Source organism: Saccopteryx leptura, chromosome 10 (genome assembly GCF_036850995.1).
Source record: "Saccopteryx leptura isolate mSacLep1 chromosome 10, mSacLep1_pri_phased_curated, whole genome shotgun sequence".
NCBI classification, from domain to species: Eukaryota; Metazoa; Chordata; class Mammalia; order Chiroptera; family Emballonuridae; genus Saccopteryx; species Saccopteryx leptura.
In genome coordinates this window covers 4,343,464-4,361,173 of record NC_089512.1, presented here as the reverse complement: position 1 = coordinate 4,361,173, position 17,710 = coordinate 4,343,464, and the positions used below count along the sequence as shown (strand labels likewise).

The following is a 17,710-nucleotide window of genomic DNA, read 5'->3' as shown; positions in this document are numbered from 1 at the left end:
GGAGAATTAACCTACAGTAGACGGGTACCCCCAACTCTCAAGAGCGTATTATCCTCAACTTTTTCTGACATTAAATGGAAAATTACAGAAAAGGATTGTTAATGGATTTCCTGCCCACAAAACCTGGAGTCTGACCAAGAATGCATATAAATTTATGAAACAAGAAAACTTCCAAAGCCGTGGTGATCCTTCTCAGGTTATTCAGGAAGAATCACATCACAAGTGGATTTGTGTTCTTCTTCTGAGAGCCCAGTGAGCATGCACAGTTTGGGGTCCAAGGGGAATAGGAGAACAGAAGGAAACCATGGGGTGCCCCTGCGGGTGCACAGACCGACAGACGGAGGGGCAGCACATGGGGACATTTACCTTTTTTCCGGGATGGGGCATCCCTGTCTACCTCGTCGTCTTTCTTTTTGTTGCCCAGGTCGCTAGTGTTCACTGTCACGGTGGCCTTGATCTCTTGCTGGGCCACCTTCATGCGGTCATAGAAGACCTTAAAGAATTTCTCTGACTTCTTGTCTTCCGTCAGCCGGCAGAAGAAGGAGTGCTGTGAAGGAAAACCCACAGAGTCTCAGCACTGAGACAGACCGGGGACCGAACCCCGCTCAGGACGCCAACCCCCCGGGGAGCTCAGCGCCAGCCACAGGACTGCTCACACGTGGCCCGGGTTTGGACCAAGGCTCCACACCATTCTGTGTTCTGCCCCGTGCCTTGGATCCCACGGCCTGAGGTTTTCGGCGGAGACTCTAAGCACACTGCCAGGGGATGTCTTTGCTGGACCAGTCACAGCGGCTTGGGAAGCCTGCCCGGGGCGGTGGGCTGACTTCAGCCAGCCAAGAGTAGCCCGCTGCGTGCGCGCGTGCGCACACACACACACACACCTCCGCGAACAGGGGAAACAAACATATATTTTTGGTGATTCCTGCAGGTCCAGTCATTTGTTTAAGAACCTCTACAGGCCCTGCCTCTGCACAGCCCTGTGAATATATGCAGATGAGTAAGACACACTACCTGTCCCTGTAGGCTCCCTCCACGCCAGGCTAGGATAACATGACTGAAATGTGTGAGTCCAAAGTGCCCCAGAAGCTACAGACAATTCTGTTCTGGAAGCTCCGAGCTGGCAAGGGCTATACCAGGCTGGAGGGACCCCCAGATCCTCGTGGGAAAAGGTGATTTTCCAAGTCCAGCCTTGGAGGACAGGGCAGGCTGCTGCTTTGGTAAAACCGCTCAGAACGAACAGGGAGCTCGCCTCTCGGACACACGCTGGTCTTTGGGCCCGCCCACGGCAAGCACCGGCGTTAACTGTTGCTACGACAACACAATATGGCACCTCAACTTCATGCAGGAGCGTTGGCTCTTCAACCCATTGCCAACACCACGCTGTTGTGAGTTATTTACATAAAAACACAATACGCTCATTTCCAGAAGAATAAAACAAAGCTCCAAACAATACAACTTGCTTCTCCCAGTTGGTTCTTCCTGCCAACTTCCCACCCTTCCCCCGCCTGGAAGGAAGGCGCTTCCCTGCAGAAGGTAGCCCTGGCTTGCAATCCCAGGAAAAGAACTACAGCCTTACCAGCTTCTCCACGCCCCTGACTCTCCCATCTCCCACTGGCAGCACCAGGTGCCCGATTCCGCAGGCCCTCCCCGCCCCCTGCAGAGACACCAGGTTCCGTCGGTCCACGTGCGGCTTCAAGTCCTCTGACCCACCTTGTCGCTACCAGCCCGGGTGCTCCGCGGGCACCTGTCTGTCCCGCTGGCCCACAGACATACGGATCTCCGCGTCCGCTTGCTGTTCTTCTTCACTGTTGGTCGCTCCCGACGTCCAGCACAGGGTCTGTCTTTCTTGGGCTCCCTGGTTCTGTCTTTTCCCCTCCGGCCACCCCCCCAAATGCCAGTGCACAAGTCACTACGGTTTGGCCTTACTGTTCTGGGTACTGCCGTGGTCCCCAAAGCCCCCGCTCGGAAACAAGCTCGAGGCTTCAGGGTCCTCCGCTGCCCTCTACAGCAGGGGTCCCCAAACTACGGCCCGCGGGCCACATGCGGCCCCCTGAGGCCATTTATCCGGCCTCCACCGCACTTCCGGAAGGGGCACCTCTTTCATTGGTGGTCAGTGAGAGGAGCATAGTTCCCATTGAAATACTGGTCAATTTGTTGATTTAAATTTACTTGTTCTTTGGCCCTGGCCGGCTGGCTCAGCGGTAGAGCGTCGGCCTGGCGTGCGGGGGACCCGGGTTTGATTCCCGGCCACGGCACATAGGAGAAGCGCCCATTTGCTTCTCCACCCCCCCTCCTTCCTCTCTGTCTCTCTCTTCCCCTCCTGCAGCCAAGGCTCCATTGGAGCAAAGTTTCCTGGGGCGCTGGGGATGGCTCCTTGGCCTCTGCCCCAGGCGCTAGAGTGGCTCTGGTTGCGGCAGAGCGACCCCCCCGGAGGGGCAGAGCATCGCCCCCTGGTGGGCAGAGCATCGGCCCCTGGTGGGCAGAGCGTCACCCCTGGTGGGCGTGCTGGGTGGATCCCGGTCAGGCGCATGCGGGAGTCTATCTGACTATCTCTCCCTGTTTCCAGCTTCAGAAAAATACAAAAAAGAAAAATTACTTGTTCTTTATTTTAAATGTTATATTTGTTCCCGTTTTGTTCTTTTACTTTAAAATAAGATACGTGCAGTGTGCATAGGAATTTATTCATAGTTTTTTTTATAGTCCGGCCCTCCAATGGTCTGAGGGACAGTGAACTGGCCCCCTGTGTAAAAAGTTTGGGGACCCCTGCTCTACAGCCTTTACTTCCTCTTAGGTTTCTCGCTGTATCATCCCGTACCTGCCCATCCCCCCTCACCTATCCATCCGCACTGTCATGAACTGTCCCTAGGCCCAACGCAGGAGATCCGGCCGTGAGCAAAAGGGGCCTGAGACCTATTCCCACGAGACTGGCCGCCCGGTGTGAAAAAGACCAGTAGTTCCACAATCACCCTTTTATCCCTAGGAACCTGATGGCTAGCGAACAAAACTGTGGCGGACACTCAGGGCCGCAGCCCCGCCCCGCCCCGCCCTGCCCCGCCCTGCCCACGGCTGGGGCGCTGGTCCTTCGGTCTCAGCACTGACACCAGCTCCTCAGGGAGGGCGTCCCTTGCTCTCCCACCGCTGCCCTCGCGGCCCAGCTCGGTTCTCTCTGCAGCAGCTGCCGCTGGAACGACACCGGCAGCAATCGTCCCCCTGCGTACGGCTTGACTTGTGCTGCGCGTGAGCTCTGTGAGGCAGGGCTTCCCAGTCCGACCACCCGGTTCTAATCCCGGGCCCCTCACGCACTGGCTGTGACCCTGGGCAAGGTCCTCAAGCCTCTCCGAACCCTGGTGGGAGGGCGCACAAAATGCCGCGCAGACACGGCGGTCCCTGAGCGTCAGTCTCGTCTCTGAGCCTCCACCACATCAGTCTAACAGGAAACCCCACAGTGAAAGGTGCCTTGGGAGCAAGCTGCTGGGACGAGGCCGCCACGTCCCACTCTGTCCCCGGAGTCACAGAGGCCTGGGTCTCAGCTCTGCACTCACCAGGGAGTGAGTGTCCCCTTAGAAAGTGACAACAATCGCTGGAACCCAAATTTTCTCCTCTGCAAAACGGGCAGGGTTGCCGTGTGTCGTGGGTGGCTGTGAAGCTTCAAAGAGACAATCCTAGTGACACGGCAGCTAATGCCTCCTGGTGGCCCACGAGGTGCCAGGAACCAGGGAAGCCTTCCTGTGCGTCCACACACACAGAGCCCGCTGAGACGCTCACCGGACGTGATCCCACCAGCGCGCCCGTGCGCAGAGTGGGGCCAGGAAGTGGACAGCAGGGCCCGGGCCTCCCCCCGGGAATCTGCGTGAAGATCCTCCTGACGAAAGAAGTCTGCTCTCCAGAGGGGACGCGGGGAGCAGGAGCCTTGCACGAGACGTGGAAGATGAGGGCAGTGTGGGGGAACTCAGAACCCCTTCCCCACAGACGCGAGATGTGCCACAGGAGAAACAGCCGAGGAAACAGGGACCACCGTCAGGGGACCCTGGACACCGTCACTGCCCCTCTCGGAGGCCACATGTCTGAACGGGCGAGACCAGGGTCTGCCCGGGGCACACGGCGCCCTCAGCCTTGGCCGGGGTGTCTCACAGACCACAGAACAGGGTCTGGCTCTCCCCTTTCCACTCTGCCCGGGGCACACGGCGCCCTCAGCCTTGGCCGGGTGTCTCACAGACCACAGAGCAGACGCTCTGTGGGGACAGTGACGGCAATGGCTCCCAGGCTGTGGGGGTCCACCCTGTGGGCTCCCCTCCTGTACTGTGACTCACTGAGAGACAGCCACTCCCTGGGGACCCTCTCTCCGTGAACGGCATCATATGAGCGGTCACCGGACGCTCCCCACCTGTCAGGCGTGTCCACGTGCTTCCAACGCCCTGACTTTATCCTCCTGGCCACCGCGCGAGGTAGTGCTACCATGAGCCCACTCTACAGGTGAGGAAACCGAGGCTCCAAGAGGTGAAGTGGCTTGCCGAGTGTGCCCGCTAGGAGTGGCGGTGGTGGCTCAGGCTCCCAGCCATGCAGCTTTGCCACCTCGCACGGAGCAGGTCAGACTCTACGCATCGCTGGCGTTCCCCAGCCCCCGCCCGGGGCACCGCCCCTCGATCTCAGCTGCACGCACGCAGCCTGTTCTCGGTCACGGCCGGCCGTGGCACACTGACCAACCCTCAGCCCCCCACGACGCCTGTCGGCTGCACTTGTGAACACGGGCTCCCCGACAGCTCCTTCCGCTCCGTGGAGACCTGCCAGGGCTGGGGTCACATGCTGCCAACAAAACCACTGTCGCACTGCGGCCACGGCAGGTCTTGAGTCCTTTTCTGAGAAAACAGTGCTCGCAACCCAAATCCAAAGGCCCTGAAACCTGGAACCAGGCGGCCAAGCGTGCGTGGTCAGTCAGGCACTGGAGCTGGGACCTGGGAGTCTGGAAATCCAGACGTTGGCCTTGCACCTCACGAACCGGCCACCGGGTCTGGGGAAGTATCATTCACTGCGTCTGTGCACTGGGGCTCCCATCTGGAAAACGGGGCTCTGCCCCCCACGTGGAAGCTGGGGGTCCCTGAGGGGGCAGTTAGGAAACACGCTGATTACTATGGAAACCACCCAAATGCAGGGCGCTGCTGTTCTCGCTCGGCGCCCCTTGCAAAGGAAATGGGAGAGGCTGTATGGTGGCGGGTGTTGTACGATGGCCGGAGTCTCGTGTCCCCAAACAGCCGAGACGGCCTGAATTCACGGCAGCAACGCCTGGGGAGCAGTTCCCAACGACCTCCACGGTGAAGGGGGTTAAACCCGGCCGGGTGCTCACAGCCTCCTTTAGACGCAGGGATGAGCACGTTTTCTACCATTTCTCTGAGTTTAATGTACCCAAAGGCAGCTGGGTGTCACGCCCTTTTCCTGGGCTGTCCCAAATCTCTCACACGAACTGTCCCCCCCCCCAATATCTTTAACCATTCTCGACTTCAGAAGAAGTATGAGGTGTGAAAAGAGTCTAATAATACAATGGGCACCAGGAATCAAACCATCCCCTGGTGTCAATTACCACTCACTCCTAGGAGGGCATTTCTGGCGGCGTTCGATGGGTCTGAACCAGGGAACAGCGGGAGCTCAGCCCACCGAGCTCTCCGAAGGTGCCCCTGGCTTTAAAGAGTTTAGAAATAGCATCGCCTGCAGAGTGGGAGGGAAGGAGGTGATGGTGTGAACTGAGTGGGATGGGGAGGCACCCACCTTTCAACTTCATTCGCCCGAAAGAAGGGTGGAGGACCAGGCGACCCCTCCTCTCAAACTAACCTGGTCACTGGGCTCCAGGGAAGGCCAAGGCCAAAGCAGTGGATGGCCACAGTGTTGCTCAAGGAGAACTGTTTCGCACGAGCGGTAACATCAACCTCTTCTATGGGAACTGCTTCCCTCCCGGGGATGGGGAGCTCCCCTGCCCTCCCTCCCTCTCCGTCCCCAGCGCCCCGGGGGCCAGCACTGGGGGTGGGGGTGTGGAACGGGAGAGTTGGCCCTGGGTGCTGAGCAGCCTGGTGGCCCCCTCCCACCCCCGCTGTGGATGAGACAGCTAACAGTTTCTCACCTTCATCAACAACACCTCAACCCACAAACTCAACTTCCTAAAAAAATTTTTAGAGGTGTTATCTCACCAAGTCTGTCTGTGCAGGTAAACTGTCGGCAACAGCACCTCACAACGTTTAACAGCGAGTCCAACCCGTTTCGGGAGACGAGCCCAAGTCGTCTCTGGGTTCGGTTTTCAAAGCAGCTCACGGACGCCAAAGGCCAGCACCTCTCGTGGTGGCCGTCTGTCCCGGCTGTCTGTCCCGGCACGGACAAGAGAGAGCAGCAGCCTCCCAAGGACACAAAGTGGCACAGACACCACCACCACAGGGGCCCGTGGAGGGAGGTCTCGGGGCGGTGGGGGGCCAGGGTGGGGGCCAGGGTGGGGGTCAGGGTGGGGGCCAGGGTGCGGACCAGGGTGGGGCCAGGGTGGGGCCAGGGTGGGGGCCAGGGTGGGGGGTCAAGGTGCGGACCAGGGTGGGGCCAGGGTGGGGTCAGGGTGGGAACCAGCATGGGAACCGCTCGAGGGCGGGAAGGCGCTCTGGTCGCTCAAGTTCACACGAGGCTCACAGGACAGAAAGGCCGGGCACAGCCAAGCACACCCTGCTGGACCCCAGGAAGGACCCCGTGTGAGCACGCAGGGACATCGCAGCCAGGGGCACCTGTGCAGCGGGAGCCCAGGAGGAAACACACCCCCACGGACCGTCTGGGGCCGCAGGAGACGCCCGCCCGCTCCGGGCTTGGTCACGATTCAGAGAAGAGCACCTCCTAGTGGTTCGAGTGAAACGCGTAGGTGCCATGTCACCTCGCCCACAGGCTCCCACGGCGTCTATGACGGGGGCACAGAGGCGTCCGCAGGGAACCTACAGCTGGGATCATGAGGCCCAAAAAGAGGTGCGGGGGGCCAGCCCTCAGCTCTGGCGGTGGGTCCCTTGCCGAGAGCCTGGCTTGGACCCAGCCGGCCCTCCCTGGTCACTGGGGGGTCCACCCGGGTTATGGAGACAGAGGACCGACACAGGAGGTGCAAGGGTGACAACCGGTCACTGGTGTCACCTCCACTGTGTCATCGGCACTGACGACCTCCCCCACCCCCAAAGCTCCACGGTTCCCCGGGGCAGTCAACTCGAGCTCCACCGCCGTGTTCTGTGTGTGCGCAGAGCGGCGGGGGTCAGGGCGGGCTCTGCACCCTGCAGACGAACAGGGAGGGCAGACGAACAGGGCTGCCTGCGGGAGCGGGCGGGCTTGGGGAGGCCCCGATGAACCTGGGGCCTCTGCGTCCTCGTCTGGGGAAGGAGGCAAGGCGCCCCCACAGAGGCGGGGGGGGGGCAGTGCACAAGTGCGGGCCTGGCACTAGGGGGGCATTTTACACCTGCCCCTTCCCCTCCCCTGCTCTCTACACGCCAAACTGCGCCCTGCTCGCCGCCCTCCGAGCGGCCTCAAGGTTGGCACGGGCAGGAGGAAGCGAGCCGGACACGCGCGGGAGGGAAACCCCAGGGGTCTGTTCTCAGGGACGTGACGCGTACGCGCAGATAAAATGCCTCAGTGGGGAAAAACATCCCCAAACCATGACACATCCACCCGGCCATAAAATCCAAAGAAAAGTAAACGGACCCTGGCCCGCCGGGGACAAGGACAGTGGCTGACAAACGGCAAACCAGCAAGCACAGAGATGCCTTCCCGACAGGGGGCCCCCGGGGACCCTCAGCCCTCTGCTCAAGCCAGACGATGTCTGCCTGCAGCCCGTCTGAACCCCGGGTCCCCAGGGTCCCGTGCCCCCCGGTTCTGGGGCACTGGGTGGCCTTCCCCGGCTGCAGAGGACTCCGTGCGACCGGACAGGCAGGTGTGTGGAGAAGCGGCCGGAACGACCCAGCGCTCGGCCGGGAAGCGTCGCCCAGGGCACCGTGTGGCTTCAGCCTCGGTTACGGTATACAAGCTGTCACAACCAAGATAGCTCAGTGCCCTTTAGCTCTGACGGGGTTGGTGGTCACCTAGTGCAGCCTCCCAGCGGGTGACCAGCTTCGCACCAGGGTCCAGCAGTCATTTCCTGCCTCCCTGCCCCCCTGACGGCATCTCTGACCGAGTCGGCCTCTTTCAGCCTCTGAGACACACCGGCCCCTCCAACCCCTCTGTCCGAATCCTCTTCACCCAGCCGGGCCTCCCCTCATCGGTGAGGGCTCCGGTCCCCAGAGCAGCCTCCCCCACCACCCTGAGCAGGCTCTCCATCACGCCTCTCCCAATCTGTCACGCATGTCACCGTGGACCTCGCCGGCTGGACTGTAAGCTCCAGGAGGGTAGGACCCACAGGGCTCTCACCCCGTCTGGATCAGTACCAACTCCCACGGTGCCGGGCACCTGGTGGGCGAGTGCTCTACTAATATCTCTACCCGACTGGATGCAAAACAGTCCTGAAGGGACTCTGGAAATCTTAAATCGACCTGGGCTTTGCACCCAGGGCAGCTGACATTTAACTCGGTGACCGAGGACCTGTCTGTGAAAGCTCAGTCCTGCCACGTGGGGAATGCAGCCGGCAGAGACCAGCGCTCAGGGCGGCGGGTGGGGGTGGGGGTGGGGGTCAGCGCAGCCCTCCCGCCTCTCAGAGTTGCGTCAGGTGCAGGCACGGGTCCCTGTGATGGCCAGGCTGCAGGGGGAACCTTGACCCGTCCAGATAACTGTTAACCGCTCTGGCCACGCTGACACTTGCGTTATTAATTACGGAACAGGAAGGACACGCATCTCAGAACGTGGCCCTCTGGTGACTCTGGGCTCTGGGTGAAGCAGTGTGTGAGCCTGTGTGGCCAGGACGCTAATAAAACACATTTCTCAGGTCCCGCGTGGTGACTGCCACTGAAACTCTCCCCACTCCAACAGATATATATATATATATGTATGTATGTATGTATGTATATGTGTATATGTATGTATATGTATATATGTATGTATGTATGTATATGTATATGTATATATGTATGTATGTATGTATATGTATATATATGTATATGTATATATATGTATATATATGTATAAATATTTTAAATTTTATTTATTCATTTTAGCAAGAGAAGAAGGGAGAGAGAGGAAGGAAGAGAGAGGGAGAGACAGACAGGAACTACTGGAGCTACTCCTGTATGTGCCCTGATGAGGGATCGAACCGCCAACCTCTGCACTTCGGGACGATGCTCTGTCCAGCCCAGCTACCTGGCCAGGGCAGCCATACCATTTTCTAAACTGAATTCAGAGGAAGACAAGGGGCTTGACGGCGTCCGGCAGCAGGAACATCTCCCCCATCCCCCCCACCTGGCCCCCCGTGCGTCCGGGCATCCTGACGAACAGGGCACGACCACCCAGGCACGGGAAACAGGCAGACACGTCTGACAGCCTCTGAGCCGTCCACACGGGAAGGCAGAGGACCTCAGGGGACGCGGGCACAGGCCTCCCTCTCTGATGAGGAGGGCACGGCAGGTGAGCCCCGGCCGGTCGGCTGTGTCCATCAAGAGGCTGGGGCTCCGAGCTGGTGCACGAGGTGCCCTTAGCCCCCCCCAGGGTCGGACTCGAGCGGTGGGCAGTTTCTGACGAGAAGACCGTGTCCACCACGAAGCTCGGTCCACTGGAGGAGTTCCAGAGGGAAAGTCCCTGCAGTTACTCAGAGCTGGGGAGAGATTACCTTCTTGGTCTGGAATCCGGGGATATTTTATGAAGATGTCTAAGAGGAGTTAATAAGGGGAAGTCAGCTTGCCTCTGATTGTTCCAACAGGCTTCTGCTATTAAGAATTGTACAACTCTTGGGCAAGGCGGGGTGGGTTTGCGGATTTTTTTCTTTCTTTCTTTAAGCCTGTCCTCACAGGAACGACTTTTTCTTTTCTAAGAACATTTCATTATCTCCTCCCACTTCCCTCGTCCCAATGCCTGTGTGCCCGCAGGGCTCCGGCCACCAGCAGAGCAGCCCGGTGCAGGTGGCCCTTTCGGGGTGGCCACCATCTGTTTCTCAGAACGGCAGTTCCGTTTCCCTGCTGAGAACTGGATGGGGCAGCCACCTCTTTAAAAGCAATCCAGGCTGAGTCATTTCAACCTACAACCTCCAGGTGACGAAGGTTGCCCAAGCTCCAAGAATTATAGTGACTGGGGGACAAACCCTTGTGCTAGAGGGGCCAATGCCGGCCCAGGGCACGGACACCAAGGGGGATGCACGGGGGACGTGGACAGCGCTATTCTGGGGCTCGGGGCCACCGTCGGTCCCACCGGCTACGGGATCCACCTGGTCCGGGGCAACCCCATAGGAAAGGGTCAGCGTCTACCGGGGGAGCTTAAAACACTTGTAGCAAGGTCCCGGTGATGGAGGGGCTGGAAGAGGCAGGGCCAGGACAGGACAGGACACCTTCACCGCACGACTGGACGCTCCTCGCGGGGAAGGAAGGACACCCTGGTTTCCGGTGACAGGTCCGAGAACCATGAGTAGGTGTGAGGAACAAGGATGTTTCCAGATTCAAAAAAGGAAGAGGAGGAAAGAAGAGAAGGGGGAAAGAGGCGAGGCGTCAGGGAAGAGGGGGTGAGTTATCCCAGAGGCGCCATGGCAACGGGCCCGTCCACCTACCCCGGCCGCCCACCCACAGCCAGACTCTTCTGCTGACGTACTTGAGAACAAGCTGGTTCCTACCAGCTCAGGAAGGTGAGCAAAGCCAGAGAGCTCATTAAATCCCTCCGCAGCGACTCTTGTCTGCCTGCAGATACTGAGCAAGGATGATATAAATAGCAGTTATGTAACAGCTCTTTGTTGATTCCTGTGCTTACCCAAAAAATGCAGTATGACCTTGTTTGGTTTTTTTTTCCTAAAGCGTTTCCCCCCCGGCCGGCTTGTGGAGGACTTTACCCTGGTTGGGGGTCATCTTAAAGTTTAAACGGCAGGACAGAGGTTTCCCAAGAGAAGGGTAGTCAGTCCTCGGGGGAATGGTCCCCGCTCAGAACCCTCAGGGTCAAGCCCTCCTCAGGGGTGTGTGTGTGTGTGTGTGTGTGTGTGTGGACACCTGTCTATGTTCTCACTATCGAAGAGAATCTTAAGGAATCTTGTGGCTTCCTTAGAACACCCCCCGATGATGCCAAGATTCTCACATGAACCCCCCAAAGCAAGAGCCATTAATAAGATGGCTTCTGGGCTTTCTGAAGGAGGCCGGAGCCCCTACGACACACACGGAGAGCTAACCGGTGGTTTCTAAGTGCCTTCCAGGCGTATTGGTTGTCCTTCTCCTCCTTAACAAGCAAGACAGAAGAGTCCAGTGGGGTTGCAAAGGCCTCCTGCTCAGAGACACCGACAGGCCCTCGGTGAGCGGTGCAGAGGGGACAGCAGACACGGTGTCCTGACACCCAGCCCACCGGCCTGACCCCCACTGCCGGCGGTGACACCCAGCCCACCGGCCTGACCCCCGCTGCCGGCGGTGACACCCAGCCCACCGGCCTGACCCCCGCTGCCGGCGGTGACACCCAGCCCACCGGCCTGACCCCCGCTGCCGGCGGTGACACCCAGCCCACCGGCCTGACCCCCGCTGCCGGCGGTGACACCCAGCCCACCGGCCTGACCCCCGCTGCCGGCGGTGACACCCAGCCCACCGGCCTGACCCCCACTGCCGGCGGTGACACCCAGCCCACCGGCCTGACCCCCGCTGCCGGCGGTGACACCCAGCCCACCGGCCTGACCCCCGCTGCCGGCGGTGACACCCAGCCCACCGGCCTGACCCCCACTGCCGGCGGTGACACCCAGCCCACCGGCCTGACCCCCGCTGCCGGCGGTGACACCCAGCCCACCGGCCTGACTCCCGCTGCCGGTGGTGACACCCAGCTCGCCTGGCTGACCCCCTGGTGCCGCCAGGCTTCTGAATGGACCCTCGCTTGGGCGCCTTGGACAGAAGGTGGTTTCAAGGGAGGGTTACAACTGTTACCATGGGAACGTTCCCTCTCAAGCATCCTTCCCGGAAGGTTCCAGGTGCTAGAGAATTCAGTGCCCTTGGTCTCACAGGAAGGTTTCACTTCTTTTCTTTCTTTCTATTTTTTGGTGTTTCAGAACATATGGCTTCAACTGAGAGGATGTTCAAACCCATGACGTCTACACGGGCCAGGGGTCAATCCCACGGACCCAGGGGGGGTGCTGTGACGGCTCGAGGGCACCCGCGGGCCCTGCTCCGGCCTCCAGTTCTGTCCGCAGTGGTTTCAGCACATAGTGGCCCTGAACCCAGAGACTCTGCCCACTGTCCCAGCGAGGGCGACCCCAGCAGGAGGCGAGGGCGACCCCAGCAGGAGGTGCTGTGACTACCACCCCCCACCGTGGGATTTCCTGTCGCACCAGGCGGGTGGGCGACAACACAGTAATAAGTCCGGGCGGGAGTCCGCAGGGAGCCCTGGTCCCAGGTCAGTCACCGAAAGGCACTGGCCACCCGTCTGCTGAGCCTCCTGAGTCCCCGTGAGGAGGGCGGGCTAGGCGCTCCGGCAGAGCGGGAACCAACGCTTCGCACCGGCAGGCCCCCAAGCGGCGATGTTGCCAGGTAACAAATGTGGAAATCTACTCGGAAAACTGACAACGCACAACCTCCGCTCTGCAGCTGATAACCGAGGGAGTGTTGAAACACCATGTTCCCTTCACGCTCGGGCTGCGGGTGTGAAAATAGAATTAGACGGGATACTTCCTCTTGTAAACATGAGGCAGGCGTACAACTTCACACGGGCGCCACTAATTGGAAATAGTACGGGGGCTGGGCGGCAGCTGCCCCGCCACCACAGGGAGTCCAGAAAACCCAGAGACACAGAACGGAGTTGGACGGAGCCTTTCCTCCGGGTCAGGGTCACGTCCACCTCTGACCAGAGGAAAACGCCCACGAGGAGAGGACACAGGTGCACCCTGAGGGAAGACTCGTTCGTCATATAAACGACCTGCTTCCCCTGTGTGGTTCACATGGCCTCTTTTAAAATTCACTGGAATCACCAAGCGGTGACCACTTGCTTCCTGGGTCAAATAATCCGTGCTTCCTACCCGCGCCAAGCCACAGCGCGGGGGACGCTGCTCTCAGCCTGTGCAGAGCGGAGGGGGAAGGCGAGAGGGGCCCCGAAGGCTCCCAACACTGACCCCCGAGTTTACAGGCTGACCACCAGGGTAAGGATTGAGGCAGACAAGACCTGGGTTCAAATCTCAGCTCTGGCGACACTGGCTAGGACCCCTGGCTCTCCTGAGACTCAGTTTCCTCACCTTGTCACTGGGGCTACCCCACCTACCCCAGATCCAGCGCATCGTAGCACCCAGCGCCCTGCCTGCCCTTAGCAAGAGCACTTTATTTCTTTTAAAAAGGAAATAAGTCCCTTCCTTTCCCTCTCCAAACCACGGATATTCTCCAAACCAGCCAGAGACTCGAAGACGGGAGGATCGGCACATGGAGTTTCCCTGTGCAAAATGGGCAAAAGCCGCAATCTAACGAGCCTCTAGGTACGCCAGGGGACGACGCTCCTTCCTACGCAAGAAAGAGACACGCCTATTGGTAAGGTGTGATCGAACTCTTCGTGACAGCCCCGACTCAGCGAGCTGCCCTCCATCTCCGTGGAGCGGGAGTTACACCGGAGTCTCCTCGTTGCTAACCTCCAGACCGGGGCCTGGCGAAGCAGCCGGCAGGGCGCGTGTGACTTTTATCTGGCGCACGGGATGCCCAGCGTCCGAGGAGCCGTCTTTCCGGTCTCCTCCTGTGTCCTTCCCGGGCCGATACGATAGCCACCGCAGAGACCAGCACGCCAGCTCGTCTTCGGACGTATCCGGAAGGCAGAGCGAGCACCCTTCACGAGGGGCCCACCGACAGGAAGTTCAACGGGAGCAAAGCCGCGGCGTCTCGATCTGCCGGACAGTCAGGAGGGGGTGGCGTGTCTGCGCCCGGAAAACTGGTGGCGGCTTCTCGTGCAGGGGGGCGGGCAGCCCTGCGGAGATGCCACGGGAACTCGGGCCCGAGCAGGAAACAGAGCCGGGTGCAGCCACCAGCTGGCACTGTGCCCCTCAGCAGGTGACCCGACCTCTCGGGGTCCTCCCTTCGTTTCACTCTCAGCAAAAAGGGGCCACGGCAGTACCTGCGCAAGGGGGACCACGTGAAGAGCCGGCGAGACCCACGGAGGAGGCGCGGGCCGGCTCCTGGCCCGTGAGCACTCCGAGTGGGCCCTCGTGTCCGCTCTCTGCGGGCAGGATGCAGAAGAGGGGAGGCACCCATGAGCTATCCAGGGTGCTTCTCCAAACTGACTGCGTGCATTTCCTTTGGGTTTAGATCAACTTAACTCCCACCTGTAAAGAAGGTGGCCCCTTTTAAGTGGTGACCACCCCTAACGACACATGTCCACACGCCACATCTTCACGTGTGTGTGCGGAAAAGGATAAGAAGGCTAAAGGAACATGGCGGCCATGGAGGGTAAGATTTTGATGCGTTCAGTGAGCATTTACCGCGTACCCGTGATGGGGTGGGTGGCTGGGGAGTAAGAAGCTTGACTCTGGGAGAAACTACGCTCTCCGGCGGGTGGGCGGAGGGCAGAGAAGACACGCGGCCCGCCAGAACCACGAGCAATTAGTGTGCTGACCAGCACGGTGAGTGGGCGCTCTGCACGTATCAGACGTCATTCCCAGGGCGAGCCCCCAGAGTAGGATTCTCTACACAGATCCGTTACCTCCAGATGGGTCCCTCATCTCACACACACAGCACCTTCTCTAGGGGGCTCCGGGTGCAGACAGACTCGGTCTCTGTCCCCCTGGGTCTTACAATGACCCTCCCTCATTTAACGGGTGGGGACTTCTCCAGTAATTGAACTGCCCAGAGATGGAGACCACGCCCTTCTGCCTTGGGGGAACCAGGAGGAGGGTCCCAGAGCAGGAGGCAGGTCAAACAGGGCGTAGGGAGCCAGGGAGTCAGGGCACAGGGAAAGGGGGCACGTCCCGTGGGGGGGCACAGGCATCTGAGCACACAGCCGGGGACCGGCTCCGAGCAGGTGCGGCCGCGGACAGTGAGCGTGGGGAGTGCGTGTGGGAACCGGGCGGGCCCAGGTCAGGAAGGTGCTGGCAGATGTCAGCAGGGTGGCCTTGGTCTCTGTCCTCCGCGGAAGGAAGGCTGTTAAGACAGGGGCTGCCCTGGCCAGTTGGCTCAGCGGTAGAGCGTCGGCCTAGCGTGCGGAGGACCCAGGTTCGATTCCTGGCCAGGGCACACAGGAGAAGCGCCCATTTGCTTCTCCAACCCCCCTCCTTCCTCTCTGTCTCTCTCTTCCCCTCCCGCAGCCGAGGCTCCATTGGAGCAAAGATGGCCCGGGCGCTGGGGATGGCTCTGTGGCCTCTGCCTCAGGTGCTAGAGTGGCTCTGGTCGCAACATGGCGACGTCCAGGATGGGCAGAGCATCGCCCCCTGGTGGGCGTGCCGGGTGGATCCCGGTCGGGCGCATGCGGGAGTCTGTCTGACTGTCTCTCCCTGTTTCCAGCTTCAGAAAAATGGAAAAAAAAAAAAAAAAAAAAAAAAAAAAAAAAAGACAGGGGCTGGAGTGGCCAGGCCTCCGCGTAGGGCAGGTCGCTCTTCCGGCCATCCAGGTGAAGGACAACCCACCTCACACCCCTGACAAGCCCACGGTGGCAGGCGCGGTGGCACCCTGCTCTGAGCCAAATCCCCGCTGCTCCACCCCCGCCCGCCGGGCCACTTTGGGCATGTCATTTAACCTCAAGGTGCCAACCGTCTGGCTCTCTATAAAGCCGAACTAGCTGAGTGTGGACAGTGCAACTTCAAAGTCGAGTGGGCAGCAAAGGAGTTCCCGGGGAAAAAGGCGAGAGAGGTGGGAGGAGACTGTTGGCGTCAGGCTTCCCGCCTGGTGCCTGGACGGGGCGGTGCTGTGTCCACGGGCTCAAGGGGCAGGTGGGTGGCGGAGGGCAGCCAGCGGCCAGGCTCGCCGGGGGCCGGGCTGAGTGGAAGTCCACAGGGGGGGGGGGGGGCGGGGATCTGCACAGAGACCGGAGATGCGCGGAGGCGGAGCCCAGCAGCCCCCCTCAGGGAGGTGTGGGCAGACTCGGTCGCTGGGAGCCACGGGGGCGGATGAGCTCACCCCGCCCGTCGGGAGGACGAGGGGACAGACAGGCGGGACCCGGCTCCCATGGCCCAGGTTTCTCAGCATAACTAGAGGCTGCAGGCGGCCCTGCGCTGGCCGCCGGGGAAACCGCTGCGGGAGGCGCGGCCGCTGGCCACGGGGACACCGCGGACCCAGGAGGGGCTCCGGGCTGGACCGTCAGAAAAAGGGGTGGACAAACTTCCTGTGCCTCAGGGGTCTGGACTCGCGGCCCCGGGGCTGGACAGTCAGAGAAAGGGGTGGACGGACTTCCTGTGCCTCAGGGGTCTGGACTCGCGGCTCCGGGGCTGGACAGTCAGAGAAAGGGGTGGACAAACTTCCTGTGCCTCAGGGGTCTGGACTCACGAGCCTCATCCGCCTGCATTGGCCTTCTGCTCCTGCGGTGAATGGGGGTGGTGCGATGGGATGCACCCCGGCTGGGGTCCTGGAGGAAAGGGGAGACCACCCCCCCCCCCGAAAGAGGGCGAGAGGAAGGAGAGACTTTCCCTGAATTCCCACTTATTGGCTGAGAACAGCGGCCCAGATCTCGTGGGACTCGGGATATTTGCCACCTGGTCAATAGAGCTCACCAAAATCAGGGGGTATTTCACAATGACCATGAAGCGATAAAACGTCCCCTAGTTCTTGTGAGCAGTACAGTCACCCAGACCTTCCACCGTTACACGGGGGGGTGTGTGGAGTGCGCAGGACAGAGGGAGAGTCGTGCTTCTTCTCCGTAAGCAGCTTAGTATCTAGAAGCGAAGACCCAATAAACACAGGGGCTGGCAGAGGTCTGCAGAGGCACGAAGAGTAAATAAACGCCGTGGGTTCCGGGGTGGGGGTGGGGGGCCAGTGCCGTCTCTGCCTCCGCCCTGGCGGCACGAGAGAGGCCACGCTGATGCTGAAGGCACACGCGTGCCTGTGTCCCGATAAAACTTGACTGACAAAGCAGCTGGCGGCCAGATCTGACGAGCCGGCCACAGCGTGCCAAGCCCGGGAGTCCTGCGCCCCCACAGCGGCCGAGAGGGGCCTGCTGTCCGCTCGGAGGGCTGGACGAGGCTCTCTGCACCCAGAAGTCACACGGCAAGTCAGGGAGTCACAGACCTCCCGCTAGACCCGGAGGACGAGGAGAGAGGAGGACCGTCCGGACTCGTGGCTTTAACAGGATAGAGAGACCAGGGCTCCGCTGACCGCTCCTTTCGAGCCTTCCCGGACCTTTTGTCCAGCTCTTCAGTCAAACTCACAGACCGTGGAAAACCCAAGTCTCCTTTTAGCAACTACTTCCTGCTTATGGGTTTTGCAGGAAGGAAGGAGATTAACATTCTTCCGAAGACCCGTCCTCATTCCCCCCACCCCCAACCACGGTGGTCCTCTTACGGTACCAGAGAGCAGACACATCTGTGCCCTCTGCCTGACCGGGTAGCCCCGGAGCTCAGGGAGGAAGAAGAATGAACACCTGTTCTCCGAGTCCTCCCGAAGGGCCGGCTGGGGTCACTCGCTGCCCTCGGGCCACCTTGACAGGCCGCGCCCTCCGGGGCCGCGAG

The 17,710-nt window shown here is 60.4% G+C and overlaps 1 protein-coding gene across 1 annotated transcript in view; it reads right to left on the bottom strand.

The window, feature by feature from the left end:
- The window catches only part of ITPR1 (inositol 1,4,5-trisphosphate receptor type 1), a 307,579-nt gene that overhangs the window by 75,181 nt on the left and 214,688 nt on the right, over nt 1-17,710 (bottom strand). The window contains exon 44 of the mRNA XM_066351689.1: nt 367-547. Within this exon, the coding sequence (XP_066207786.1) occupies nt 367-547 (181 nt within the window). The remainder of the gene's footprint in view (nt 1-366; nt 548-17,710) is intronic.